At 37.0% G+C, this 25683-nt stretch overlaps 1 protein-coding gene across 1 annotated transcript; it reads right to left on the bottom strand.

Moving 5' to 3' along the window:
* Positions 1–926: 926 nt before the first annotated feature.
* Positions 927–24569, bottom strand: RPE (D-ribulose-5-phosphate-3-epimerase). Its single transcript, XM_089379047.1, has 9 exons — positions 24308–24569; positions 18463–18574; positions 6452–6592; positions 6099–6212; positions 4556–4634; positions 1969–2078; positions 1782–1838; positions 1598–1667; positions 927–1449 (listed from the first exon to the last, which is right to left on the bottom strand). The coding sequence occupies exons 1-9, from the start codon at positions 24451–24453 to the stop codon at positions 1400–1402; spliced, it is 879 nt and encodes a 292-aa protein (XP_089235173.1). The 5' UTR covers positions 24454–24569; the 3' UTR covers positions 927–1399.
* Positions 24570–25683: the final 1114 nt, after the last annotated feature.

Here is a 25683-nt window from a genome sequence, read left to right as displayed (position 1 = left end):
TAAGCACTCTTATTAAATTTTGTTGTTGTAATGAGTTGTCTTGGATATTTATGTGTTAAACTTTCTGATTAGATAAGCACTCTTATTAAATTTTGTTGTTGTAATTAGTTATCTTGGGTATTTATGTGTTAGACTTTCCGATTAGATAAACACTTATAGACAATTTTTTCCCATGGCTGTGATCATGTGGAATTCCGTTGTTACTTAAGTCTAGCAATTGTTATAGTAGATAGTTGGCCAGTGATTTTGGGACGATTTTAATGGATGCCATATAACATACACCTCATTCCCTCGATCGATGGAGTTCACAGACAATGTTCATGAACGTGCTCTACAACATTTTCAATTTCAAATGCCAGCACATACTCATCTTGCCTCCTCGCAGTAAAAGAACAGTGTGAATCAAAGCCCCAGACCTGGGAACCATTTCTACGGCTCTTCAACTAATCCATCAGGACTAGCGATTTGATGAAGGCAAATTGTGAACTGTAGAAGCAGGTGTGAGAACAACAAAGTACAAGAATGATGGTATTATAATATTATTGCACACTTCGCTTCGCTGTCCTCTAGAAAATATCAGTGACTAAACTTATAAACATCTCTCAAATGAGAAACCCAAAATTCTGCAAAAATATATGAAGGCAGGTTCTGATGGATAAAATATAAATGTCAGGCAAAGATTTCTACAGCTCACGGCTTCAATCTTTGGCGTCTATATATGTCGAGATAACATGCAATGTTCCATAACACATTTACTTGGCATTGCCTTCAATGGATCTTCAAAATGGAACAAAAGTTAAGCCCTTCATGATAGTTTAATAATGCCTCACAAATAATCTATAGTAATTCTTGTAAGCGTGTCAAAAACTTACACAAGTTCCAAAAGCTTGTACTGAAAAAACATACATGATCAGTTTTGGAACTCATGCCTTCAAATATTGGATTTCCCTTTTAGATAAAAGCCATTTAAATGCAGAAATTTCTACAAGCTTCAGTATATATAATTTTACATTTTGGAATATGCTTACACCTCGATCTGGAATGTGTTTGGAATCCACAAAAGAAAAAAACTATGCATATTCAAAGTTTACCTTTCTATAGGTCACGAGTATACTGTCACTTTTTTTCATAGCTTTTAAGGAATAAATTTCCATTTAAGATTTTCCTACAATTTGCAGACTTTTGTAAGCATTCTTATTTGTAGGCATTCTTATTCGTGTGATTTTGCAAGTTACATGGAGAATGAAAAATAATAAATACACTTGCCACAGAATGGCAACTAGTGACCCTTCACATCAGTTCTGGCTTGTTTCAGGGCAGAACAAGAGATCGATCTGCTAAACTGACGATAGAATCGGAACCATATACTGCATAAAAGTTGACTTATTAAAAACTGGTCTCATGCTGCAACTGGTGTTGGCTTCTTACTGGTCTTAATGCCCTTAATAGCTGCAATGGAAGCAAAACTCATCTTTAGCTTGTACAACCTCGATTATTATTAGTGCCTGAAACTCCAGATCCCTATCCGGATGGTACAACAGATAAAACAATTGTGTTATTATTAACCGTATTGATCATCTAGAAAATAAGAACCTACCTTCAGCATAATCCTTTGCTCCAAATACTGCAGATCCCGCCACCAGCGCATTGGCCCCAGCTTCAATAACCTAAAATAGAGAACAATTAGTAAAAATCTGCAATTGTGAAAAAGCAGGAGAAGAGAACAGTAGCATCTGAGAAAATTCCCTAATCAGAAACAATATAAAAACTTCAACGCCCACCTTGTAGGCATTTGAGGGAGTAACACCACCATCCACTTCAATCCATGGATTCACGCCCTGAGAACTGACAGGTTAGTTTATGATTCTCAGGTAGAAGGATCTCTAGTGGCCTATAATGCCACACAAATCAGCACAATAGAGGCAACATTAATACAGAGAACTTGAGAAAGTCCGTCCAGCTCCTTACCCTCTCCGCACACATTCTCCTTAGGTCTGAGATTTTCTTCACTTGACTTTCTATAAAGCTCTGCCCACCAAAGCCAGGATTGACTGACATAATTAAGACCAAGTCTACCACTGTCCAAATTACCAACAACACAGTACAACACCACTCATCAACCTTCTCGAAACTAAGATTGCTTGCGAACTCAATAATCACAAGCTAAAACACAAGGTCATAGTCATCTCTACACTTTGGATATGCTTGTTGCAGAAGAGATAGGATTTGAATATTCAACATATCATCTTTCTTATTCTCTTACATAACCATGCATTAGTGCACACATGCAAAGAATGTGTATTAATCGGGCAAATAAATGATGGAGTTCAATGGTGAGATGACAAAATGCTGCCATAGGCTATTAAACATTTGCAAACCCAGTTCATTGTATGGATCCAAAAATTGTGAATGAGGAGACCAAAAAGAAGAAGCTACAAATGAAAATTTTATTGGAGGCCAAGTTCAATTGCTGATTGCAAAAACGAAACTGGGGAAAAGAAAAACCTAGTGTCAAGAAACGTTTAACCAAATCATACAAGATTAAATCAAAGACAAATCAAATTCACCATACCTCTTCAAATACACATGGTACTAAACTAGAACTATTTCAGCCAATTCTGTGATCTGCCAAAAAACAAAGACAGTAGAGTTGTATACTGTAATGTCCTCTTCTAATTAAATTGCCCAAGGGACGACATAATACACTATTTAACCCTGTAGGCTATAGTCGTTGTAAAAGGGGAGACCCATTATTTGATGTTATTTGGGTAACAATAGATAATTTGGGGTAAATGGAGGAAAACTTGCAATAAAAGTCAAATTTGGGGCAAATGGAGAGAAACTTGTTAGCCACTAAAATTAAAATTAGGAGGGAAACCCCAAAGTGAATCTATAGAAAGGAGAGAGGAGATTCATTGTGATCATCATGGATTGTGGTTCTTTCTGATTTTTGGGCTGAGGCTCTTGGAGGGTTTTAAAATCCCTTTCTTTCTGATTGGTTTAGGAGGTGAAAGATTCCACCCTAGCCAATCCCTTTACCTTTCTGATCACAGGGCAAAATTCTGAGTGGAAGAGCATCTTTCTATGGCATTTTCTGAGGCAGCACTCATCCAATTTGTGGCAACAAGGGTCTCCAAGGCATTATCTGTGGCAACAAAACTTCTCTAAGGTACTATCTAGTATCTGTGGCAGCAAGCCAACTCTGAGGCAGCATCTGTGCTAGCGAGTTATTTCTGAGGCAGTATCTGTGGTGGCAAGCTATCTCAGAGGCCTTATCTGTGGCAGTAAGATGTTCCTGAGGTTAGTGAGGACTGTTTACTGAGGATGCAGGGCTAAATCCATAAAATCTGATATAGCGAGTATCTCCCGAGTAAAGTGGAGGCAACGGACTATCTCTGAGGCCTTGTTGGTGACAGTGGATCATCCATGAGGTATTTTTGAGACAGTGGATCATCTCTAAGATCATATCTGTGACAGCGAAATCATCTCTGAGGCTGTTCTGTGGCAACGAGTCATCCCTAAGGCTTGTATGCAGCAACGAATAATCTTTGTGGTAGGGTCTGTGGCTCTGAGGTAAATGAGGTCTGCTTTGAGTTGACTGTGACAGTGAGGAGGCAACGGATTGCTGTTCTGGGTAGCATGAAGGGTGGAATCCCCCGTCTCTGTGACAGCAAGATTGGAGACCTCTCCCTGAGATAGGAAAGAGCTGTTTGTGGCTGCCGGAGGCTAATACAGGCCTGCCCGAGGTAAGGGACAGCCAAGATAAGTGCCCTGTGGCAGCGGGTGACCAAGGTGCCATTTTTGAAGGCTGCTGGTAACAAAGGTTATAAACAGAAGCTTCAAGAGTTAAGGAGACCTACTGATCGGAGTCTAAGGTGGCTAGTGCCAACAGGGCGAAGCAACCAGTAAGGATTGTGGTGTGACTGGTGACAGCAGAACTAAGATAGGGCCCTAAATCTGTGAGGGTTAGCTACAATCTCGAAACCTATGCTTTGATGTTTTCTATGGAATTTGTAAGACTATAACTGCTTATTGAATCAATGTTAGTTTTAACTTTTTAGACAGTTGTTTGTGGAATCAGTTGACTGTTTAAATTCTTCTCTACACTACTGTGTATCCAATTATGAGCACTGCAGTTTTATGGTTCAATAAGTGTTGTAATGTTATTGCGAAACACAATTTCTTCTTGTATTAATGGAAACCCTAGATCAGAACTGTGCCCTAAGGGTAATTTTCCAAGAGTGATATTACATATACACATTGAACAAAGTTACAAATCATAACACACTGTTTCATAAAATATATATATATATATATATATAAACACATGCACAACCACATAAGAAATCCCTCCATTTGATATCAGCAAAGTACTTTGTTACAAAACAAAGCAGATAATGTTTAGATACTCGCAAAAGAGCTGCATCAAAACACCTTTCCAATGCATAGAAGGACTATTTTGAATAAATTGTTAACATAATTTGCAAACACAAATAGATATATAAATGCTATTTTTTTTTAACAACAATTTGTGAATTTTCCATCAAAAGCTTACCATCAAGAACATATTCTATACAACTTAAAGGAGTTGCCGGGTTCAATACCACTCCGGCTTTCGCTCCAAGAGACTTGATCTGAATTTCAAAGAAAAAAATGTTAAAGACAACCATTATAATTTGACAGACAACAAAATATAAGCCAATAATGACCGTGAATGTTTCATATGTTTATACAAGGAAAAGTTCTCTAAGGCCATGTCTGAAGCAGAATCTATTGACCATGTTGCATGATAGAAATTAAAATTTACAATAAAGAGAACATTTTTCCATTTAGGAATATGCTCCAGCTAAAAAACACAAGGATTGGAAAAAGGTTGGACTCCAGACACTAGAGCTTGGGTGCAAAACTTGCCAATGCAAATGGAGATTTCCCAAAGAATACCAAAGCCACAAGAATTCTTTAGTATGCACTCTCCCAATAAGTGGTTTTGCATAACAATTTTGTTGTGTTCTGGTACTTAATATGCAGTTTCCTTAGGAATACAGGGGACTTTAAACCAATATATCACAAGTCAATAAATTAGATTTACATGAAAACAGAAAAAGTTTGGTTGAAGTACGCATATTAGAGTCAATCTAGCATCACTACCCATTAATGTCAATTAAAGTCATGGAAGTAATTTTATTGTTTATAATAATAAACAAGAGAAAATTACTTGGTAGGAAAGCAAACAGTGGTAGGGAAATGTGTAGATACCCAAATGACATTGCTTCTGCAAAGTTACAATTATAATTTATAATATAAATGATGAACACAAGCATAGTCAATGAAACAGGCCCAAAAAGCTTGGTATTTGTGAGGAATAGAATCTAGAAGAGAAATCTGAATGTTTCTTTCATTTAAGAAAACAACTACCTGGTAAAATGCGTAAGTTAACTCTTTGAGCAATATATGTATGCCCACACTAATAACTCGGAAAAGAGTGAAAAACAATCTGACAAATGAATCCAAAATACCCCAACAATATTTTAATCCTGAGAAATACTTCAAAAAGACTATTTTTAAATTGCTTAAAAGTAAAAAGAATGTTACAACTTACTCTTAGTCTTTATCCCTGATGGTGGGTGATGTATTCACCATAAATGTCTGAATTCAAATCCACATAGTTTTATCCAAAAATCTTTATAGCAAAACAAAAATGTTGGTATTCAGGATTGTTCTTCACAACTTTATGGTCATTAAGCCTGAGTGGGCTGCATAGACTTGCATAACTACTAATAACCACTAGAGGGCTTAATCTATGTGATTCTCTGTGCCATATGCACATGCCTGTGAACTAAGCATTATCAATTTAATAATTTAGTTTTGTTCCTGAATAATGATATTAACATGCCAGGTTTTGAAAGGGAAGGGCCAATGCATCATAACTGAACTATAAACAGACTGAGAAACTCAGATTGGTAGGTCTCGACATCTTTTACTATAGCTGTTCTATCTAGGATCTAGTAATGTATTCAGTTACTAGTACATCATAAATCTTGAGGTATTAACTTCCACCAAACTGTCTCTCAAATAAATATATTAGAGAATGATCCCACCTGATTTACTGTTCGGTGCAAATGGATAGTGGAAGATTGCTCACAGTGGACACTAACAATGTCTGCACCAGCCTTGATAAAATCTGGTACACGTTGTTCCGGTTCAACAATCATCTATATTGAATGAGTTGAAACATTAGTAAATCAATTAACACATTTAACTGCAAGAACATAAATTCATAATCCATAGACATCAGAAAACAGTAATCACAATTGACTATCAAATCAACCCATCTTTTATCTCGCAACTAATATATGAAAACTAAAATATCTAAAGACCACATCTAGATGCTTACTCTGGACAATAGACACTCAAACAGAAAGAGTCATATAAGAAAGAGTGTCAATTATACCAAATGTACATCCAGTGGCAAATCTGTTATGGGTCGTAATGCAGCCACCACCAGAGGTCCAATGGTAATATTTGGCACAAAACGTCCATCCATAACATCAACATGAACCCAATCGCAACCTGCCAACTCGACAGCTTTGACCTGTGAATCGTACAAACATGCCACTATGAAATCAACAGCTGGACCAGTGAAGACGAAACATCAAAGATTTGCAACTAAAAAAATTGCAAACATATCAAGCAGCCCCTTTTTTTCATTTTTGGTTGGTAGATCACCCCATGTTAAGGAAGTGAGCCTACATTCATCTTATGGATACCAGGACAGAGTGGTATCTATTTGGTGACTGATCAAATTAAAATGACATCAGAACTCAGGGAAACTTGATCAACAGCATTACCATGGCAAATATGCCCACCAGATTAGAACCTGGGTAATCCTCACGGGAAGTGCTCCAACTTACTACCAGACCATAACACAATAGAAATGCAAAGCAGCAACCAGCTTTAGCACATTTTACATAAAACCTTGAGGAATGGTGGCTTTGCATGGCAATAGATAAATCCATATTCTTAATAAGTGCCTCAAGTGGCCCATTTCAGGAGAAACTACAGGAGCCAACAATACAAAGAAGTCCAAAACCAAACTAGGATTGGATGATAAACCCAGGAGTTTATTATCTCACTTACGGAGGGAATGCTTTCCTAATCTTTTGCATGAGACAGATTCACAGAGTGATATTTCTGACAATTAAGCTAAGTTTATTCACTGATCCTAGATTTGAAGCTAAGTTGGTCCTTGAAGATTTGACAATTAAAGGTGGAAGGGGACTCCTATCTGACTGCTAACTTCAATGAAAGGGAAATAAACCAATAACAATTGAAAAAAATATATTTGAGAGAAGGGATTAGGTAGCTCCTAAGAATGTTGATGAAGTGGATTTGAGACATGTCCAACGGAAGAAAATTTTGGTCAATATCTTCACAAACTTGGGAGTTTGCTCAAGTCAAAAGCCAACTAGTTCAAATTTAAGAATATACTGATGAGACGAAGGAGATGTGGTCAAGTAAAGTGATGGGTAAAAGCTCAATTTTGAGAAGTAATAACAGCGTAAGGTTTCAATTGTGTCAACCAAATTTCTAAAATCAATTCACTGTTAGGTTTTTAAGTTGATCATAACTCAAAGAGGCATAGTGTGCCATTTATGGTGAATGGCAATAAAGATTAGAAAGTTTTAAATTCATTTTATCACCTTCTTAGTATTTACCAGTGTTGTTAAAATCGCGATATTATCGCGATTTTTTCAGCAAAAAAGATAAAATCGCTAGTACCCGGAACTTTTTTTTATACGCGATTTTTTCGGTAAAAATCACGGAGGGTCGGGGCAGTGCGATTTTAAAAGGAAAAATTTTAGATATTAAAAAAATTGAAAAAAATGAATATTTTTGTACCAAACGATTTTTTCCCGATTATTACGATTTTTTTCTGATTTTTTCCTCGCGCCGATATTATCCCGATAACAATGCAACATTGATATTTACCCATAATGCTGTGGCAATGATGAGAGAAGGGAGTTAATACCATGAGAAAACAGGAATTAACAGAATAGTAGGGGGGATGCCATGGCACTGAAAATGAGACGGAAGATGCATGTTGAAAGACCATAGTACCTTTGGACTCCCAATTTCAGATTGACCCTGCTGCCGGTGTTACCTAGTCTTCAAGTGCCATGTACTCTGATGATTGACCCCAGTGGACATGTAGGAACCTTGTGTTCCAAAATGTGAACCATCTGGAGACACCACCCAGATTATCAGTCAAGTCCGAGAATGCTTTCCAGGCATGGTTGAAGGAACCACTCCTAGACTGTAACGTTAGATCAAGTGACATTACATGGGCAAACCAATATGGCTAAACTGGTCGCTCTGATTTTTTAGGCACTTGCTAGGTTACAAAACAGTCCCACGGGTGTGAGTTCAATATATGTATGTATGCATGACAATTAAAAGAAAGAAAAATAAGATTATCAGTAAACCTTGGAATCCAGAATGTGAAATATTTAGGAGACACTTTCCAGATTATCAGTCAAGTCTGGGTGTGTTTTCCAGTCAAGGAAATGTTCCTAGACTGATAGATTGGACCAAGGGACATTACTTGGACTAGACAATATAGCTGAACTAGTCCCTCAGATTTATAGGCACTTGCTAGCCTAGAAAACGGCCCCACGGGTACGAGTTGAATATAAATATATGTATGTATGCATGGAATGAAAAGAAAGAGAAACATGATGTTACAGCAACACTAACACTAATCAAACTTAAAAACACATCAATATTTAAAAGCTTAATAAATCTACAGCTGATGTTATGATAGCTATAAAAAACAATAGCAAAATTACAATAACTATACACATTTATTATCCTAATATGCACGTTGTAACAATACCCTTAAGAAATATGAGTTACATTTGCAATTAAAATGCATATGAATCAAATTCCAGGGTGCCCAAAACCCTTTCTCAAGGATTAAGGCACTAATTCACCTTAATTTCCACTCCTACCAAACGCTCAGAAATTCTCACCACTCAAATGCCATTCATATTCCCTGATATCACTGATTTCATGGGCAAGATAACAAAATTCCATATGCATGCTTAACACATGTGGATCAACTTTCAAAACTGAATGAAACTGGCACAAATCACAAAATCTACATATAAATGTCAACTAGTAGGACAAGCAAATGACATTTATGTAGACAAGGTTGTCGTGGGAGCTTTCACCACCTAAACATTCTCATTTAGCATGAATGCCATCCCTGAGGTGGGAATATGAGTTGACAAGGGCAAGGCTATTTGCAGGTTTACTCTTAGAATTCCCCCTCGCCTCACCCCCCACCCCCACCAAAGGCCATGTACCCAAAATCTGAGCTAGACAGGGAAATCAGCAAATATAGAACAACTGGAACCTTTTTCTAGCCTACTTGCTAGTACAGGTTAAAGGGAAAACCCTCCATTAGTGCTACTGCTCCTCTAGTACAAGTAAATTTTCACCACTGGTATGGGTAAATCCTCTGCCAACCCTACCTACTTTGTCCGGATACACCATCTGCCAGCCAACTCAAAGATGCAGAAAACCTTACGGTAGGCTATGAGCTAGTAAAGGTTCCAGACTCAACAATTTGCTCAGCTTGATCCCCCAAAATGACAAACCAAGTTTCCAAAACGTTTCAGCCCAAATCGGGTGTGTATCGGCCCAAATAAGGCATATTTTGATCCCAAAAAAGCACTTTAAACATGCATAGGATCCACAAAAGGCACACAAATGCATAATGATTCAAAAACAGCGACAAATGAAGTATAAGATCATTCTAATTTTCTTCATCACTTTATTCAAATTTGCAAGATAATGTGCTTTTTACTGTCATTATACCAAGGAAATATGGAATGATTGGAATCTCCTCCAAAACAAGAGGCTAGTGGGAAAGGCCAACAGTAGATTCTGCCTTTGAACACTGGACATGTGGGAAGCCAAAGGAGGTCATAGCTCTTCCTCTCCAAAATTTCTCGTCAATCTGGCTCTTCTGCAAGATAAAAGGTTCACTCCGCAAGATGTTTCCAACAGGCTAAAAGTCGGCCTTGGACCAGAGCTAGCCCCAAAAAGGGAAAAACAGCCAAAAATGCCATAAGCCTCATCAAGAAAGTAGGGCATGGACCAGGGTAGATTAAATGGAACAGCCAAGGATAACTGCTAGCATATTTGAGCAGGGGGGTGGATAAAACTCTTTGAAGACTTGCTTCAAACAGGGCCTGGGCAATGGTATGAATAATCAAGCAGAACTGTTGGTAGTCAGCACCATTCTCTTTATTGCTCAGAAGCATGACATAGCAGCGATAGAAATCTTTGGTGACTCCAAGCCTCAAGGTTGTCAGTGGATGGTTGCCAGGCTCAAAACATGTAAAGCAGTGTACCTTATAAAGGAAACATGAGAAGAGTTTCCAAGATGGCTTTCAGATATGAGAACATAACCTTCCCCTACATCTACAGGAACAACAATACTGGAGCAGACAAGTCTCACTAGCCAAGGCAGCAGTTGAAATGGCAGCAAGCTAGCTGACAATCTAGATATTCAAGAGAGATCAGCACTCCAGCTCTAGGCTACTTGGAAGCGGGAGCGGAACTGGAAGCAGGAGCGGGGAGCGACAATTTTCAGAAGCTTCCGGGTCGGGAGCGAATTTAATATAATATATATTTTTATATATTTTGATGCATATATGTCAACAAAAGCATGTAGAATGATGAATTAGTTATAAAAAGCATAAAAACATGGATTAAACCATATAACATCAATCATCTAGTAGACATGGGATCATCAACATGAGCTACATAAACATCATCTGGCTCAGAGTCTAAGGACTCCTCAAACTCCTTTGCAACCTCAATAGTAGTAGTAGTAGCAGCAAAACTAGACATCAAAACTACAAATCACTGATCAACATGATCACTCATGAAACTCATCATGTTGGAAAACGTAACTAGGTTCGGTCTTCATTATTGTACTTGAGTCAAATGTAACATATACTTGTCAAAAGAAAGTGAAAAGAATTTTTATAATTAATTTGATTTGACTTATTAAAGCATGGGTTTCATGCTTGGGTCAAATGTATAGGCCAAGCCTCCATGGTAGCCTTTAGGTTATTGTCAAAGTCAATTTATGAAGACTCCTCCATCCATCGAAGTCTCGTTGCTGTTGAAGAAGCCTCATGAAGTCGGCCTCCCTCAAAAGATCACATGTCGGCTTAATTCAAAGACACGGCTGTTCACATTCTCATGTCGGCTTATTTTCACATGACAACAACTATATATACCCATACTAGGACTCTGCATTTCCCCATCTTAGAATCTCAGATAGAATTGCAGAGCGAAGTTCGGACATCACAAAACTCGGATTAGTTGCAGGGTTCGGAGATCACAATGAAGTTATGGGCTCAGTGCTTTTACAGAGTTAAGGGTTCGGTCTTGCCAGAGTGATAAGGGCTCGGAGCAGCCATAGAAAGAAGAATCTGGTGCTGTCAAAGCCTTAACTTCGCTCAAATAACAGTCACAGTTTGGGTTCATGTTTCCACGGTCACAGTGTCATCACAAAGGTGAGGTCTCAGTAATGCAGTAAAGTCTCGGTGCTACCAGTAATGCAGTAAAGTCTCGGTGCTACCACAGTACAATGGTCTCGATGCTATCTCAGTTAGCTGCCATCATAGTTCATGTTACCACAGTCTTGGTGCTGCCATAAGGACTTGGTGTTATCACTATGATGAGATCTAAGTGCTCCTACAAGTGATAAGTGCTATTACAGTGATGAAGATCTCAGTGCAGTGATAAGGTGCAGTGATAAGATCTCGATGATGTCTTGATGATAACACAGTGACATGAATCTTGGTATACAAACACAGTGAAAGGAAGAACAAGCAAGGATGACTTGATGGATGGAGGTTGTAAGGGTTTTGGTCGTCTCATCTTGAATCTACCAAAGGAAGAACTTTGACCAGCTTATCCCCAAAGAGTGGGGTTTTGCTTGGCAGCGTGCCTGCATCTTGTGTCCTCTTTTATTTGTTGCTTGGCATTATTCTTGGTGATAAGAAAAGATAAATTGAAAGAACACATACTAATTAACGAACACATCACAATATAATCTCATAATAAGGAAAATCGTTTAATTGCTATCTATATGGATTTTCCAACATGCTATCAGAGGTATGGTCATGATCAAGAGGCAGTTTGAAGAAAGACAGTTTTGGGCTAATGGAGCTAAGACTACAATGGGCTAAGACACCTTGACGAAAGAGAATTTCGCTATACCTCAAGGTGACAAGTCAAAAAAATAACAGTTCAGGTATTAATCCCAGTCATAGTCAAATCATCTCAGAGACCAAGGGTCGATGATCTCACAATCTAGAAGAAAAATAACTTCACTCCACAAGATAACTAGTATCACAAGTATAAGTATGATGTGAGCTATAGCGAGACAACTTGATCACTTCATAGATTGGGTTCATAAATTTTCGGTGAAGTTACAGTCATAAAAGAATTTGGGTTCTATGATATGTGGTTAAAGTTTTGATAGGATCATAGGCTGGAGCATTGATATTTATAAGAACTAAAACAGTGATAAGGGTTAACCACAGCAAGAAGCTTTTGCTGCCACCACATTGTCATCGTTATTGAACTGTGCCACTCCTACAAACAACGAAGATTGGGATTACTGTGTACAAACCGAAGTGGACTGTGTCATCACATAAACTATCTGAAGTTTGTCCTTACAAACTCAAGCACTCTTTCACGATCTGAGTACAAGTAACTATTGTTACTACGACAAGGTTAACAAGCTCTCTGGAATCAGACGTATGTAAAATACAAGGTAAGTCTAAACATAAATATTTTCAAATTATACATAGTTACTAAATCTCATATTAGAATCTCGATCCTTATCTTCTAGAAATTACAAGTAATCTAGGATGTCAAACAAAAGTCCTTGATTGAAAGAAGGAATAATATTTATAGGATTACATCCTCCATGGTTATGTAGGAGATCTAAATTGAGATGTTAAATCATGATTCTTGGTATCCCATGTTTTGCTTAAAAGTATGTCTACAGATATAGAAGATCATGACTTGCTGAACGCTCAAGAATTATGAAAGAACGCCTCACAAGACAAAGCATTGGAGATAAAAAGGTATGTCTTAGATCATGAGCTTTGTCTCTTCATAATCATTCTTTTTGGCAATCCATTCTACATTATTAACAATTGTTGTGTCTAGCTCTCTTGAATCATAACGATTCTTGTCTTGGGTGATTCGTCTCATGATAAATCTACCCACCCCACTCATATTCTTAACTGATTTTGTAGAACCCTAGACAGTATCTAGAAAACCCTAACTTAAGGGTATGCTAATGTGAATGTCTGAACCCCTAAGCTGCTTAAGGATATTGTGAAAATGTTGTTTGAAGTCTTATTGATGATATAATGTTTGGGATTTTGGTATAATCAGGAAAACCTAACTTGTTAGGATTAAATGATAAGGTCTAACATCTCGAACGTTTGAAGTTTTGGTAATGTTGGGTTTGCTATGTTTCTACATTGAAACCCTAACTCATTAGGGTTTGGTGGAATGTGTGACCAAGACCCTTTTCAATGTCTTGAGAATGATTTCCTTGGTATGTGTGTGTTTGTCTGATCAAACCCTAGTCTAACCAAGTTTGTATGTCTAACTCCTATTTGATATTTTTGTGAAATTGGGTTTGACTAACACATGATATGAAATGTCATGATGATGAAATCTAGGCATATATAGATATGTTCTTTTTGGTTGAAATCCTAGCTTCGTCTAGGTCAGATGTATTAATGTTGTTGGACATATGATATGCTTATGAATGAATATGAATTCCTAGATATGTGTGTTGACCTAGTCATTGATGGTCATAAGTCTTAGGATTTAATGGAAGTCCTTGTCTGAGATTCTAGGATGATGATATTTGGAAATCTAGGGTTTGTAGCTAAACCCTACTAGTAGTTAAATTATCTAGTATATAACAATCTGAGATCTATTTATGTGATGATTATTGAGATTGTGAAAAAGGAATTCTAGGGTTTCAGAGTTGAACCTTAGTAGAAGTAAAACCTCTAATCTATGATGACAATATGATAATTTGAGATTTGTGTAAGATTGTTGAAAACTGAGTTTTGGTTGGGATTGATGGTTGATCGGAAATGTAGGGTTTGCAACCAACCCTAGTGATAGTTGGTCATGTTAATGACTAAGTTGTGATTGGTTTTGATTGACTCATTTATGAAATCTAGGATTTGTATGAAACCCTAGTAAGAAGTCTAACATATGAATTTTGAAAGGCTGTTGGATGCTCTATATTTGTCTAAATTGTTTCTACAGTTTGCTACATGTTGTAGTAAGGTATGTCATACCTTTGGAAGAAACATTGAAACCCTAGATGGAATGAAAGTTGCTAAGAAGTAGTCTAGGGTATATGACAAAGTCCCTAGCAAGATGTTGAAGAGTATCCGTCTCTTAGTTTGTAATTAAGTTTCGGTATCTAATATGTATAAAGATGAAATGCTTCAGTGATTCTAATTTCATGCTTCTATAGATTTGGTTGTACTTGCTATCTAAGTTGTGCATGTACACAATCTTCAACTTGGTGAAGATTCTCGATGTGACAAGCATGATGAGGATGATAATAACTTTGATGAAATGGTTGGAAGCCACGAAAGATTCTCCGATGATGAAAAGAAGAAGTTGATCTCCCTGAGGAAGCCTGCATAGAAGAGATCTCCCTAAGATTAAGAGGGAGTCTGGATGAAGAGATGCTTCTTGGTTGAGAGGGAGGGCATAGCTTGGTTGTGATCAATGAATTTCAGAGGATATGTTGTTGCATGAGAAGTAGGAAAGGAAAGTATATAATTGAGGAATCTTTTGTCTAAGATTCGGTTGATAGTCCTACTGAGTTGAGGAGCAACATCTAGAAACGACCCCGGAGGTTTGTATGTGATTATGTACATGTGAAAGTATATTATTGATTGGGGTTGTGTTTGTACAGGTGAATCTCTCAGAAGTTTTGATAGCATTTTGGTTACCGATCAGTTTGATTGGATCAGTTTGATCGGGAGACATTTGTAGTCCTTGATCTGTTGGATCAAGGTGTGTTGAGGCTTTGTGAGTGAAGCATTGTCTGGGAAGACATCTAGTCGGCACTTTGTGTTGATGTCTGGGTCCCGAAGTTGGAAAGGTGGTGTTGGTTATTGAGCTTTGTTTTGGATACACAACTGGATTTTTGGGTTGGTGGTTACCAAGTAAGCTTGATGGTACCTAGAGGGGCTGAAAGCTTGAGTCCATCATAATCCCACTCGAATAGATTGCCTTGGTCAAGAATCTAGTCTGTGGCATTGCGGTGCCTAAATTGTTGAGAGACCAATGGATAGATTGCCCTATTCAAGATTCAGGTCCATGGCATTGCGGTGCCTAAACTTCTTCATAGATGATGTGTTGAGATCTTCCATGTACCTCTGTGATTAAATGTAAATATGAATACCTCCCTAGTTAAGAGGGAGTGTTGGAAAATGTAACTAGGTTCGGTCTTCATTATTGTACTTGAGTCAAATGTAACATATACTTGTCAAAATAAAGTGAAAAGAATTTTTATTATTAATTTGATTTGACTTATTAAAGCATGGGTTTCATGCTTGGGTCAAATGTATAGGTCAAGCCTCCATTGTAGGCTTTAGGTTATTGTCAAAGTCAATTTGTGAAGACTCCTCCATCCATCAAAGTCTCCTTGTTGTTGAAAGAAGCCTCAAAAGATCACATGTCGGCTTAATTCAAAGACACAATTGTTCACATTCTCATGTCGACTTATTTTCACATGGCAACAACTATATATACCAGTACTAGGACTTCACATTTCTCCATCTTAGAATCTCAGATAGAATTGCAGAGCGAAGTTCAGACATCACAAAACTCGGATTAGTTGCAGTGTTTGGAGATCACAGTGAAGTTAAGGGCTCAGTGCTTTTACAGAGTTAAGAGCTCAGAGCAGCCACAGAAAGAAGAATACGGTGTTGTCATAGTCTTAACTTCGCTCAAATAATAGTCACAGTTTGGGTTCATGTTTCCACGGTCACAGTGCCATCACAAAGGTGAGGTCTTAGTAGTATAGTACTGCAGTAAAGTCTCGGTGCTATACCGCAGTGACTCCCAGTGCTACCACAGTACAATGGTCTCGATGCTATCTCAGTTAGCTGCCATCACAGTTCATGTTACCATAGTCTCAGTGTTGCTGAGATCTCGGTGCTCCTACAAGTGATAAGTGCTATTACAGTGATGAAGATCTCAGTGCAGTGATAAGGTGCAGTGATAAGATCCTGATGATGCCTCGATGATAACATAGTGACATGAATCTTGATATACAAACACAGTGAAAGGAAGAACAAGCAAGGATGACTTGATGGATGGAGGTTGTAAGGTTTTTGGTCGTCTCATCTTGAATCTACTAAAGGAAGAACTTTGACCGAGTTTTCCCCAAAGAGTGGGATTTTTCCCTGGCAGCATGCCTACATCTTGTTTCCTCTTTTATTTGTTGCTTGGCATTATTCTTGGTGATAAGAAAAGATAAATTGAAAGAACACATAATAATAACGAACACATCACAAGATAATGTCATAATAAGGAAAAATGTTTAACTACTATTTCTATGGATTTTCCAACACATCATTGATTCAGCACTACTAGAAATGGGATCATCAACAAGAGCTACATAAACATCATCTAGCTCAAAGTCTTCAGACTTGGATTGCTCAACCTTATAATATGGTAGAAATTGAAAAAGTTTAACATGCCTAACCAATGATTTTGGTTTGAGTGAAGGGTTCATCTCCTCAACCTTATAATATGGTAGAAAAAGCTTAGCATGCCTAACCAATTATTTTCCTTTGAGTGAAGGGTACATTTTAGTTAAGGCCATGGTAGAGGAGTTCAACAATCAATGACACCAACATCAAGGTACTTAAAGGGCTTCATGCTCTTGATCAAATGCCAATCTCATACCCTCACGCATGACAAAATCAATTGGAAACATTGCAATCCCCTAAATCTTGAAATCTTGAAAACCATTAAGTCTACTGGATTTTGAGTGATATCTAAAAATCTAGTTTCTCCATATGAAATCCAATGAGGTCAAAACCACTCTCAAACATCCTAAGTCATTTCATGGTAATGATAAATGAAATTTCCTTTATCTTTCATTTTCATCCTTTTACTTTAAGAATTTAACATTACCATTGATTGCCAACATTGCTAAAGTTGAGAATCTTAACCACCTGTGAAAGCACTAGGGAGGGAGCGACCAGGAAGCGATTTTTTTTTTGTTGGGAGCACGCTCCCGAAATTCGCTCCCCCACTGACTCCCGTAGTGTTTCCGAGCGGAGCGCGCTTTGGGAGCAGATTTGGGGGGGTGGGGTTCGCTCCCCGCAGCCTTGCTCCAGCTCCACCAGAAACAAATTCTAGTGGAGTCAACTCTCTAGGTATCTCTAACGAGACAGCTCCTTTCTGTGGAAATGTTCGACTCTTAAAAGATCATCATGTTTTCAGGACAACTGTGTCTACTAGACATGTAATAGCACTTATGTTTTTAAGTTGCTCAGGCACCAAAGCTTTTATACTTTTTCATTGTTAGACTGATCAGTCTTCCACGCTAACAAACTATCTAAAAGTACTCTTTTTATCTCCAAATAAAATGAGTTTTTTCTTCCAAAAAAAACATGTATTATTTGACAAGCATGAACGTTTTTTCCTTCGGTCAGAGAATGCTTGCAGTGGTGTTATTTCCGAAAATAAACTAGTAGAGTGAAAACAAATATGCCTTTTAAACTACATGTTACCAGTTCACTAAATAACAGTTAACTTTCCAACAAGACAAGAGACTCTAATCAAACACTTATAACGCTAACTGTACTTGTAGTACTATGTATAGAAGCTGTTACTGACCCAATAAATATGCCACAGGTCACAACATCGCAACACCTTTAGGACTTCTTCAACTATCTGTGTGTGTGTTTGCGCGAGCGCGCAACTATGTATATATTGTAAACTTCAAAAAAAATATGACGCTTCCACAATATGCCCTACCATCTGTAAGTTCTTGCACCTTACAAGGCTCTGCTCTCAGAAATGTTGAATGTGAACTTATCATATAGTGATTTCATTCCACCCACTGTAATGAACAGTAAGCCACTTTCATGCTTTAACATTTAAGGTACAATCTTAAGGCGTTGAGAAAGTAAACTAATAAAAAAATTCTATTTTTACACCATCTACCACAAAGACTATATGTCTATAGCTTGTTTATTTATTTTATTCTGAAATATTATCATGAAACTTCATTAAATATCATCTCATATTTGAAGAAAATTTAGACCGTATAGAAGAGAAAGTAAGGGTTTGACAGCAAACCTGGTCACCTAATGTTGCAAAATTTGCAGAAAGAATAGAAGGAGAGACAATGATGTCAGTTTTGGAGAACTTGTCAACTCGGGAAGATGCCTTCACTGTAGAGAGAACTTTCCTGTAGAAAATTTACAAAATCAATACAAAAAATCTTACTTCTTGATGGCCAGATGGCCCCATGATCCACATAAATACATACTAGTACGAAGGGCAAGGATGCAAGTACAATATTGAGACCTATTTCAATTTTCAAGGAACTGGAATTGAATGATTTAATGTGAAAAATTCAAAAAACTATCAAACACTATTTAAAATGAAATGGTGATTCTCAGGGCTCTCCACTAAAAGGCAAAGCCTGTTCTCTATCTTACAATGGGCTATGTTAGCTTGACAAATAAGAGAATTTTAAATAACCGCATTATTGTATGGTGTGGTATTTCTGCCCTAGCTTAGTTAGTGCCAATTGGATCTGTAATATTTATATTGTTTAGAACAATACCCTATGTTACTGGATCTGCCTATGAAGACTCCAGGATCCATGTTTCCATGGATCTAAATTTGGAGCTGCTTGGGATACAATTTCCAGTTTCAAAGCACTGGAGGATCTTCTCAAGATCTATTTCCAGCTTGTCAGAAATGTCAAGCCTGTGGATCCTCTGAACAAAAAAAAAATCTTTAAAACACACACAAAAACAAAACAAAATATAAAAAAGACAAAGAGTAGGGCTCTAAAACATTAACTTTTGCCAACTAATTAGCCATTCCCCAATCCTAAAACAAAAATATGAGTTTTTCATAGTAGCATGCATTTTTCTATATTCTGATCTATAATTGTAGCATTTTTTAGTAATTTGCACATATCTGATTTGGCCATGGGGTCAATCAAAATTAAAATCTGTTGGAATATTAATGTTCACTTTTGTGGCATATTTTAAAAATAGAAAATATGTCAATGGGGTCAAGTTCAGTGGTGAAGATGGTGGCACGTAAAGCCACCAACCAAGATTCAATTTCCCCCAAGACGTGAATAAACAGTTGCGGCCAGGTGCCAGTCCTAGGTGATTTTGACAGAGTTGTACCATCCCTGCCATTGCAGCTTAACTGAAAGGAAGAGGTCAGTTAATAGCTCACTCCTCAATGTCTAATTTGCCTCCATAATTAGATGTCTTGTGGTTCCCAACCTCTTCAGGTCAGTTGTAATGCTATTGAGCATATAGGAAGCACTTTCAAGAAAAGAAAAGGAAATAAAGAAACAAAAAGCAGCAGAAAGTGAAAAAGCACATGCAAAAGGAAAGTCATGCACAAGCAACGTTGAAAAGAAAGCTATAAAACCCTATTTTAAGATAGAACAATCTTGCCCACTTTTTGAGTTTTGTTTCGACTGTGATAGTGCTCGTGGAAACCGCATTCACTGCCCACTTTTTTGGTATAGAAGCTTTTTGTCAAGAAAAAAAATGTTGGACGGTCTATTTTAGAAAAAGATGAACAACTATTTTATCATAAGTAACAATTTTTTATTATAAACATGTATCTTGTTAATGAAAAATCATGAGTGTAAGTTCCAACTACAGTCAGCTCAATGTGTTCAATGGCCATTGATACCAGTTCTTTTTTCTGTGGTCTTTTAGACACAACTGACCTCAGGTTGTCATTTCGATCTGTATTTTGTATTTTATGAAAGCTTGGAATGGTTGATGATTATGTCAAACTGTCAAGCCTTAGGACCTTTTCTAGAAAGAAATAGATCAATCTTCTGCCCATGAGGAGCACATTATCCTATGAAAATCATCTAAATCCAGCATGAAAATGACAGCTGTGAGCAATTTTTTGACATTTGGATGTATGCAATGCCTTTGCAAATGAAAGAGAGGTTATCATGAAGTTCCTACACGTAGAACTAATCACACTATCACTAACATGTTAGTCAATAGTGGAAACATGACATTCTAGAATTTGCACCCATGAAATATAGGTAATGCAAAAGGTGACAATAGTGGAATTGTAGAATAGTTACACACTTAAATTGCATCAAAAATTGACATACATGCAACTTGTAGATCTGGCCCATAGTGTTTCTTTGCAAGTGCTAATCATTGCCACAAAAGACTATCTACCCCATTTTGCAACGCTTTGACGAAAAGGTACAATGAGAAGTGAAGGCCTGTGCTTAACGAGATTCTATCTGAAGTGCTATTTTTGTATTGTTTATTTCGCTTACAAATTGTGATTATGTTCCTCTGAAGAAAACTTTCATAAATAGAATACGGAATAAGTCATGCTTGTCAGGCCAAGAGAGTCAAGAGGATGAAAGAAAAGAAAAATAATGAAGTCAACCCCAAGTTCCAACTAGCCTAGCATCTAGCCAATTAAGAGCTCATACGAAGGAGATTACTAACTTTATATTCAAAATTTTGGAAGAGCCATATCGAAATTTAAATAAAAAATGACCAACTCCCATGCTTCAAACCCATGAAAACCACTCTGCTTTTCTGCTCTTCCCTGCAGGGATTCTCCTAAAACAGCCCAAATGATGCCATCTCAAGTTCTCAACTGACCTGTCTAAGAAAAATAGTCACACTTCGAAGATTTGGTATTCTACAATTGGTAGCATGGTTAAAAAACCAATGGAGACAGATATAGACGTCTATGAAGAGCTAGTGTAGTGCTTCTCCATATAAAATGATTCTCCCAATACAGTTATGCCACTGCTGAGAGTACTAGTTATTCATGGTTGTAAGATATTTCTAATTAGGCTACACTCAATAATCGTCAAGAAGGTCATTCTGTGGACATGTGAAAATCTTGTGTTGGGTCCTGCACAACTCCTTGTTATCTTTGAGAATAAACCTCCAGGAGACACATTAGAGCATCCATTATAAAGATATAGACAATCAAATTTGAGTAATTACTTAGGGGTCCCATTTCCTGGCAGCGAAATCTATTAAGATCATGGCTAACCCCCTTTCAATTCTTGCTCTAATTTGAGATGATCTGTTATTGATTCAAATGGCCACTGACTCACTAATCTGTAATCAAATAAATTTTGTTTGAAGTCCAGTTCTATCATTGGATTTAGTAAGTACAAGTATGAAGCAAAGTGATTAATAGAAAGAACTGAACCTTTTGAACGACCAATCATGAAACAGTTACTTCTTGAACTGCAATCCTTGCCCCATATGCTTCACCGTACTTTGTAATTCTTTAGTGTCATTCATCTCATTTGAGATACACCACCCCTTTCCCGTTAGCCCAAAAGGACAACTTAACTAATAATATCCTGAGTAAAGATGATTCAAATTCATAATTTGAATCAGCCACAGCGCTATTGCTCGCAGGAATTTGTGTGGATAGTTTGAACCCAATCAGTTTGTGTACATGTTGCTATATTGCCATGTTTGATCACCGCAAGACTTTACTTCTCATTTTATCCTGTATTAAGTCTGGAATCAAAACCTGACCTTGAAAATAGGCTATAATCGGTCTTGCCATATAGAATATAGGATGGCCATATAGGTTACTGGGAGTAACTTCTTGACTTGGGTAAGGTTCTGAAATCTTTTCTTCATTCTGTTTCAGATTATGTTGCACAGGAAGTCTCCAACAACAACCATTTTGTTGTTAATGTCCTCTACCTAAGACTCCAATTAAAGTCCTCAAGTAAAGGCTTCCATAGCCTTTGAATTTAACTACATAATAAGAAGATAGGACTAACATCATTTCTCCCCACTGACAAATTGAGCATCTAGGGGGTTGTCTCACCAAATGCAGTTAACTCTATTGTGTGGCCCTATGCACCAATTTGCAGTGAAAAAAATTCTCCTTTAGTCTCCCCATTTTCCACCAAATCCATTTGCAGCAGATTTGGTATCTTGGTTGTCTTATTTGAATATCTCCATAAATTTCCATATGCATTATCAGAATGATGAGAACTATGTATGTCTTTCCACTTTAGACCCTTTTGCATACATACTGTATTTCCCTCTTTGGTAAAAGAGACATTCCTAAGAAGTGCCAGAGTCTTTTTGCTTCCTCTCTGAAAAAAACTTCCTCTATCTCTTCACTTCCTCCATATTTTCCTCCATTCTCAAGAGCTGTCAAAACCATTCTGAACATTGTCCAATGCCCCTTGCGATTAAAAAGAACCAACTGACACATCAGTTATTCTAAAAAATCCACCAATTTGGTGAAGGCAATTTTCTATTGACAGATAAAACCAGCACAGAAGGAAGCCAAGCAGTACCTTTCTTCTTCAGGATTGCCATGAGAAAGTCCCATTCCAATCTGTCACATGCCTTTCCATTCAAGTTGTGGAACATTAAGGGTCTTCTCCTACCTGCAATTGAATGGGGCCTTCTTACACAACTATTATGCCGTAAAGGATCTTCCTTCTCGGCACAAATACAGTATGGCGGTAAGAAATAGGAGAATTTGAGGATCCACTCAACCTGTCAGGCAGAACTTTTGCGATTATCTTATAAATAACACAAGGATAAATGGGTCACCAGTTCCAGATGCTATCTGAGACTTGCACTATCAGAGATAGCTAAGGCTATGAAGGTAGCCTTCACCTCAGAGTGAACCCCAACGATAAACTAAACCTGTCTTCCAATGTCTCTCAATAAAGGAGTTGCCTATTCCATGATAGGCATTTAGAATTCTGCCAATAATGGAGTCTAATCATATATGAATTACTTTTAAAGCTTATGTTAATAAAGGAGTAGCTGTAAACCCCAAAATCGGTTAGTCTAATGGTGTTCTAAGAAATGTATAATGTTTGATGTTGAAACAATAAAGTTGCAAAAATAACAAAGTTTGTTTACGACTCAAAATCCCATCACGATCACATAATCCAAAGTAATCCCTGTCCACTAACAGCTTCTTAAATTTTATGGTGCAAATGAAAATTGAAAGGGGCATCCATTGGGTAATTCAAACAATGTACAAGCTAATAAGGTTTGAGATAATGGGGTCTACCAGTGAAACTTAGTCCTAGTTCACTCGGTCCAATATGTTGTTGGAGATGGGTTTTACGGTTCTGCAACCCTGGTTTCTCTTGGAGATTCTTCTACCCTGAGTTCTCCAGATTTTCTGCACCAAGATCTCAAATCTCGTGCAAGGTTGACTGTCGCACTTCATTTACAGGTAACCAATGTGTTTTTCTTTTAAATTTGTTCAATTTGTCATTCATTTAGGCAAAACATTGTTCATAAATTTCACCGTCTCCGAATCCCAAAACAGCGGAATATCTGCAACAGCTCTGCGCAATTTGGTCAATTCCAGGCAGAAGTTCTGCTCTCCCTACAATTCCGCTGTTTCTTTCAAATAAACAGCGGAATTTCCAAAATCAGCAGCATCCCTGAGAATTCCACTTGAAATCTACCAAAACGAGCATCTAACGCTTTGATTTTTTACCGAAAATCAACAAAACCCAAATGGATCATCTGGGACACTGAATAAAAAAAATTGAAATGCAGAAACCCAGCACGTGATACAGTATCTCAATAACAACTTATTTGAATTTTTAAGAAGTAGAAAAACAAAGAGGTTATCTGGCACGTTATTGCATTTATGCTTTGTAATTGAACATTCGGAAAACCAAATGGATCATACATCACAGCTTTACAATTAAGATTCAATTCAAACGTTTCAGAACTGTGGATACAAATGGATTGTTTTGCACACTACAACAATTTATATATATCTAAATTTTCCAAGTAAAAATCCAAATGGGTAATCAAACAGAGATACAATTATTTGAATTATACAATCTTAATAGATGAACCAAACCTGTTGTGTTAAACTGCCCTAATATAATCAATCTACGGTCTATGATAGAAAACAGAAAGCGTACCTTGAAGAGTTCGCCAATTGGGGGCATGCAAAGGCCATGTTATGCTTCTTTCCCCAGAACGGACTACGGCAGACACCCATAGAATGGGTGCTCTGAGAACCCACCATGGCGACGGTGGCGCATATTGATGTCGCTGCTGTGGACATGCCTAAGAATCGATCTCTAGACCTCAAGGCAACAAAATGGAATTTAAAAAATGTGACTGGATATCTTGGTAAACTCGAAATGCAGAAGAGGTTGGGTGGACTCTGTAAACGGGCTCTAGGAATGGATATTGAAATAGGTAAGGAGCAGCCACGTGTCTGGCCGAGAAAATTTTAAAACTTATCTACACAGGAAGTTGCTTGTGAATTGAATTAATTAATAAATTGATCTTCCAAACCTGCATACAACAGGATGAGGATGGTGCCCAATAAAAGAGAGTTAACAGCCCTACTGCTAAAAATAGAGGTTGGCTCCACTAGTTATCCATTTTTGTTTGGTAGTGTTAGAGGTTGGCTCCACTAGTTCTCCATGTTTGTTTGGTAGTGTTCAGAGAAGCCAAAAAATTATTTTCCTTTCGTTTGTTTAGTTATGTGGTATATTTAGTTATGTGGTATATTTGGGGTTTAGTTTGTTTAGTTATGTGGTATATTTGGGAATAAGGTTTTTAGATTTCTTATTAATAAAAAAAATTGTGGATAGTATAGATTTAATAATGCAACAATTTTTTTTAGTATATATAATTTAATAAATGAAATTAATAATTTTAAAAGAAATTGTTAGTATTTGAAGAATAAGAAATTATTTTAATGTTTATTTGTTTGATTTATTTGGTTATTTTTCTGTGAAACTTCAAAATAAATGTTTAAGTTTTCCATTTTTCACTTCACAAATGGTACATATATAGTATATGTACCTATAGAATTTGTATTTAAAAAAAAATTATGAATAGTATAGATTTAATAATGTAGTACATGATTTAATCAACCAAATCAATAATTTTTAAATTATTATTTTTTAATCTGTATTACAAATTTTCAACTTTGCAATTATCACATGTATTTTGATGGATAGCTATCATATTTATAAGTTATTTAGTTTATATAACTATGCTAATTATATCAGACAACATTGAATTGAATTTAATTGGCTAGTTGAATTTATTCGAAATAGCTTTTTTCACTGGAATTCACTAAAATCAAGTAATACAATTTCAAGATTTTTTTGTTGTTTAAATACATCTTTTTTAAGCACAAAAAAACTATATATTTGTATTATAATCAAAATATTGTTATATATACAATGACAATATTACTGCCAGATAAGTTGTAAGCTTTAAAACATGTCCCATCTTGAAACTGACAAAGTATGAAATTTCCAGAAAACATGCCCGG

Source organism: Pinus tabuliformis, chromosome J (assembly GCF_031772625.1).
Source record: "Pinus tabuliformis cultivar Carrire ecotype Pingquan chromosome J, CPIR1, whole genome shotgun sequence".
NCBI classification, from domain to species: domain Eukaryota; kingdom Viridiplantae; phylum Streptophyta; class Pinopsida; order Pinales; family Pinaceae; genus Pinus; species Pinus tabuliformis.
This window is presented reverse-complemented; position numbering and strand designations above follow the sequence as displayed.